The following is a 5,020-nucleotide window of genomic DNA, read 5'->3' as shown; positions in this document are numbered from 1 at the left end:
ATCAACAAAACCCTCCTGGTCACCAAAATCCACAAATCTGGCCAGCCCCAGGTGTGGTGCTCACCCTTTCCCATCAACAAAACCCTTCTGGTCACCCAAATCCCCACCTGAAATACACCCTGAGCCAAGGTGGCATCAGCTGGGCAAAAATAAATTCATTTTTGGGTGGGGGGTAAAATTCCACCTAGCTACTCTTCTGTTTTCAAACACAAAAGGTTTGGAGTTATTAAATGAGGATAAATTAGCTCCAAGTGACAGATAATTGTTTTTCAGGCAATCAGAAACAAGTCTCGCCCCACAGATTAATTTATTCATTGGGAATGGGCTCCAGCACCCAAAACTGCACTGACTGGTACAGGAGTTGGAAAATATTTTTTCAAGTTTGAAATGCTTCATTTCAAATTAGTCAGAATTAGAAATTGGCCGACTCTGGAGCAAGGCTAAACCCAGCCAATTTACAAGAATAAATAAATTGTAATAATAATCATAATTTAAAAAAAAAAAAAAAAAAGAGAAAAAAAAAGACAATTCCCTAAAAAGAAACTTTAAATGTGATCCAAGGAGATGATTTGTTCAATTCTTGGGCTCAAGATGGAAAATCCAGCCCTGGGAGCAGCACATCACTCGCTGGAGGAGATTTATCTGCCCTCTGTTTGCTCCTGCCCCGCTGTTCCTGCCCATCCTGACCCCACACGAGCTCCATCCTCTCCCCAAAATTTTTGGGGGCCCTGTCACGGTGGCTGCTGACCTTGACGAAGGGGAAGGCGGCCCCGGGGAGGAAGGGCTCGTTCTCGTGGTCCAGCTGATATTTCACGTAGGCCTCCACGCCCTGCTCCGTGTAGATCTTCTGCTCCTCCTCCATGCGGAACAGCGCCCGCGAGGACACCGCGATGGTGATGGCGTTCTCGGGTTTGGGCTGAGGGCAGAGGGGTAAATTAAAGATGCTGCTCCCAGCCTGGGGTGGCATCTGTTGATGATGAACACTGTGAAAGGCCACGAGGTGGGTGAGGCCTCTGGAGGGATTTGGAGAAGGACAGAGCGGCTGCATGGCAGTGCTCCAACAGATGAAGCCGCGATGCTCCGTCCCCGCACATTTGGGACACCTCAGATCCCATTCCCAAGCCCTCCCGCTGCACACAGGCCCCCAGAACCCGTGCAGAGCCCGGGAGGAACGGCTGAAGCCCGTGCAGAAGGAATCTGTGTGGCTTTTCCCACCCCCCAGCCAGGAAAGAGCGGGATCCGTGTCCCGTGACGCCGTCCAGATGTGACAAACAGCCCCGTGCCAGCTCAGCTCCTCCAAACGCTCCATGCAGTCATTGTGGGTGGAAACGTGACAAACAGGTGGTGCAAGCAGTGATTTATGACTCATTATTATTAATGTTTGAGGGCTGGATCCAAAAGCCAAATCCAAAACCTCCTCCAGCTGAAGGCGCCACCAGAGGGACTTGGCAGGGACAGAGGGACAGAGGGAAAGTCGAGCTCATCTTGACCCCCACCCGTCCTCCCTCTCTCCCCTGGCAGGGCAGGGAGGGTGTTAATCCCCATCACTCAATTCCAAGCACAAAAATAAGTTAATTACTGATGGCCAGTGAGAAACCCTGGCTGCCAGGACAACAGATCCTCCAGAGGGACAGTGGCACAGGGAGTCCTGTCCCCTGCAGAGGAGCCCAGCTGGGCTGACAGGGCTTGGGGGCTCTCTGAGAAACCCTGGAACTGCAGGAACGCCTCACCCCCTGCTCCATGAGCAATCCTCTGCCGTTTGCCCAGGGTGGAGGCTGCCTCCTCCAGCTGCTCCTCACGCCCAGCTGCTCCAAAGTTCAAGCTCCCACCCTGCCCGGGGCTGAACCTGCCAGGAGCAGCAGCCTGGCAAGGCCCAGGTGCCCCATCCACCCTGGGATTCGCTCCCCGCAGGGCTGGGCTCGCCCTGGGGCTCTCTGCCCCCAGCCCCACCCAGGAATGAGTCAGGGGGAGCCTCCTCACCATTCCCAGCCCCAGCCCAGGCACCTCTCCATCCTCCCCAAACTCCCCCAAATCCCCTGCAAAGCGGTTAAAGAGAGGACCATGAGGATGAGCCCCAGATTAGCTCGGGCTGAGATCTCTGCAGCCACAGGGATCCCTTTCCCACGGCATTTCCAGGGGAACCAGATCCCCTTTGGAAGTGGCTCTTTTGGGAAAGCAAAGGAGCAGCCCCCAGGAGAGGCAGGACCCGAACCATGACAGCAGCTATTAACTGGTCACGGGCCAAGCCTTGGCACTTGAGCTGATTAATTAATAACTCTGGTGTCATGGGCCATTTATTAGCTGAAAATATTAATAACTCTGAAAGGTCTTGAGACATCCGGCCATTAGCTGGAGTCCTGCTGCTCCATCCTGCTCCCGAGCCCCTGCAGTGCTGGATAGCCAGGAAATCTTCCAGGTGTTTGCTCCCTGACCCTGGACCAGGGTCAGGCCTGGAGGGAGATTCCCAGGAGAGAAAACAGGTCAGCAGCCCAGATGTCACCGCACCGAGGCGTGTCCAGGGGGGTGAGGAGGATGTTTGGGGCCACAAGCCAAGCCGGCTGCCCAGAGGGAATTTCCATCTCCCTCTCCCCTTGCGCAACAGCCCCGGCTGCTCAAGGTCCCTTCCTCACCTCTGAAAGGCACCAGCCCTCGGGGAGGATCATTTAAGAGGCAATAAACACAGCAATAAAAATAACCCTCAGCTCCAGGCCTGACTCTGCCCCAGCGTGGGCAGCTGGAGGGGCTGGGAGCTGCCGGATCCTGCCCAGGAAGATTTGCACCTTTGGGAGCACTCGGGGCAGGAAAGTCTCCCCCGGGTGCTCAGGCAGCTCCCAGCTCCGGCTGGGCTGGAAGGGCCCTGCTGTTCTCTGGGAAATGCTGACATTTGGAAAACCAGGCGATTCTGCGCTGCAAGGAGGGATCTGCGTTTTGACATTTCTCTGAAGTGGAGGTTTCATTTGGAAGCGTTCCCTCCTCAAGGTTGTTTGGATGCCTCGGCGTCCAAACTGCTGCAGATGGTCATTACAGCGCTCAAAAATGAGCTTTAAAAGCCCTCAGGAAGGCACAGCACCTCAAATCCTCCGTCTGAGCGCTGCAAACAACCCACCCAGCCCCACTTTTCCCCCAGAAATTGTGGTGTTTCAAGGCAAACACTCTTCTTTTGTGACAGGAAATGTGTGCACAGGAGGGCTCCCAGTCCTGGCTGGGATGGATTTGGTCCCGCAGCCCCCACCCCACCACAGCCCCCTGCTCTGGCTGCCCCAGCCCTGGAGGGTTTGGGCTGAATCACAAACTCTGTTTTTCCCCTCAGAGCAGCATCCAAGGTCAGCCAAGGTCAGTGAAAGCTCAGCCGACACAAGTCCGGGCTCTGCTGGAATCCAGCTGAATTTGCTGGGGATTCAGGGTGAGCTCCTCTCCCTTCCCACGGGAAGGTCAGACCCAGCCCCCTCCTGAACCTCGAGCATTAACGATGGGATAAAGAGGAGGATGAACAGAGCCCATCCCAATTCTGGCTCCATCCCCAGGGACAGCCAAACAGGAGGGATGACCAGGGATGACACCTCCTGACAGCCCAGCCCTCCAAAGAGGAGCATCAGCTCTTGGCACAGCTCCAGGAGCTCCACAAGGTCCAGGCCCCACCTCAGAAGTGTAAAAACACCTCTCCAGCAGGCTCCAGCTCCATGGAGTGCAAACCCAGAGCCCAAACCCCCAGGGGTAAAGGTTTATTCCAGGAGTGACTGGAAACAGCCCAATTTTCTCCCTGTGGATCCAACAGCTGGCAGCCTTTAAATCGCTTCTCTAATCAGATGTAAATCCTAAGCAGCCCCCCAAGGATTAGAGGCAGACATTTGGAAATCCCACAGGCTCCTGGGATGTGCAGAGGGGCAGGAGAGCCACAGGTGCCACCCCTGGAGGCCACCACTGGCCACAGCCACGGTGGGGACCCCGTTCTGCACCCCTTGGTCCTCCTGACCTGCCTGGGGCTGGACCCATCCTAAAATCCTGCAGGAATTCTGGCAGCCCCAGGCACTTCCCTGGATGCTGCAGAAGACCAAATTCTTCTGATTAATTCGATATTCAGAGGTGGATTTTGGTCACGGAAAGGGAAGAGGAAGGGTTTGTTCCAGGCCCAAGCATTGCCCCCACTCCAGCCACACAGCAGAGATGGTTGGGTCCCAAAAGGGACGAGCAGGGTGCCCAAAGGAAAGCAGCCAGCAGAAAATCAGCTCTCACTGACCCCACTCAGCATCACCAGAGAGGCTGAGGAACATTTCCAGCATTGCTGAAGGGTGACAGGTCTCATTGCTGACCTCCCTGGCAGGAGCGAGGCCGGAGCAGCCGTGGGGAAGCAGGAATGTCCCGTTAACCCATTCCCCAGCCAGGATTTCCCCAAAATCTCCTTTTTTCCTGTCACCTCGCAGCCCCCACAGCTCCCTCCTGCTCTTCCAGGAGGACAGACAGACCCAGCTCCCCCAGGGCTGCGGGGATGACACCAAACCCCGCGGGCACCACTGCTGGGGATCAGATTAAAGTTCAGGGTGACGGCCGGGGTGGTTTGGAGTTTTCCAAGAACATTATTTATACTGCGGAAAAGCGCCCTGCAGCCATCCATCACGGGCTGGCAGCTGCCTGGCTGGGTGAGGGCAGCTGGGGCAGCCCCAGGAGAGGGGCACAGCGCCTGGCATCGTCCCCAGCCCCACAGAGAGAGCCCAGCTCCGGGATGGGAGCGCCTGGAGCTCGGTTTGCAAAGCGCATCGCCGCCCCCGTGCCTCAGTTTCCCCACTTAGAGCAGGGATGGGTCGCTGGGCAGCGAGCTGGCTGCGAGGAGAGGAAGAGGAGGAGGAGGAGGAGCCCGGGCCCACATCCATGAGCAAAGCATGGCTTGAAAGACAAGCGGCTGCATCCTGCCACCAAGCCAGGCTGTCCCTCTCCTCCGGGAAGGGCACGGGCAGCAGCAACGTGAGCTGGCAGCGGCTCCGGGGGTGACAGCGGGTCCAGACCCGGGGGTGACAGCGGGTCC

At 56.6% G+C, this 5,020-nt stretch overlaps 1 protein-coding gene across 1 annotated transcript in view; it reads right to left on the bottom strand.

The window, feature by feature from the left end:
- Positions 1-5,020, bottom strand: part of NT5C1A (5'-nucleotidase, cytosolic IA) — an 11,013-nt gene that overhangs the window by 4,391 nt on the left and 1,602 nt on the right. Inside the window, exon 2 of the mRNA XM_015649112.1 lies at positions 749-916. Coding sequence (XP_015504598.1) covers positions 749-916 — 168 coding nt within the window. The remainder of the gene's footprint in view (positions 1-748; positions 917-5,020) is intronic.

The sequence above is a fragment of the Parus major genome, chromosome 23 (assembly GCF_001522545.3).
Source record: "Parus major isolate Abel chromosome 23, Parus_major1.1, whole genome shotgun sequence".
Taxonomy (NCBI): Eukaryota; Metazoa; Chordata; class Aves; order Passeriformes; family Paridae; genus Parus; species Parus major.
The sequence above is the reverse complement of the archived record's forward strand: the minus strand, read 5'-3'. Positions and strand labels throughout refer to the sequence as shown.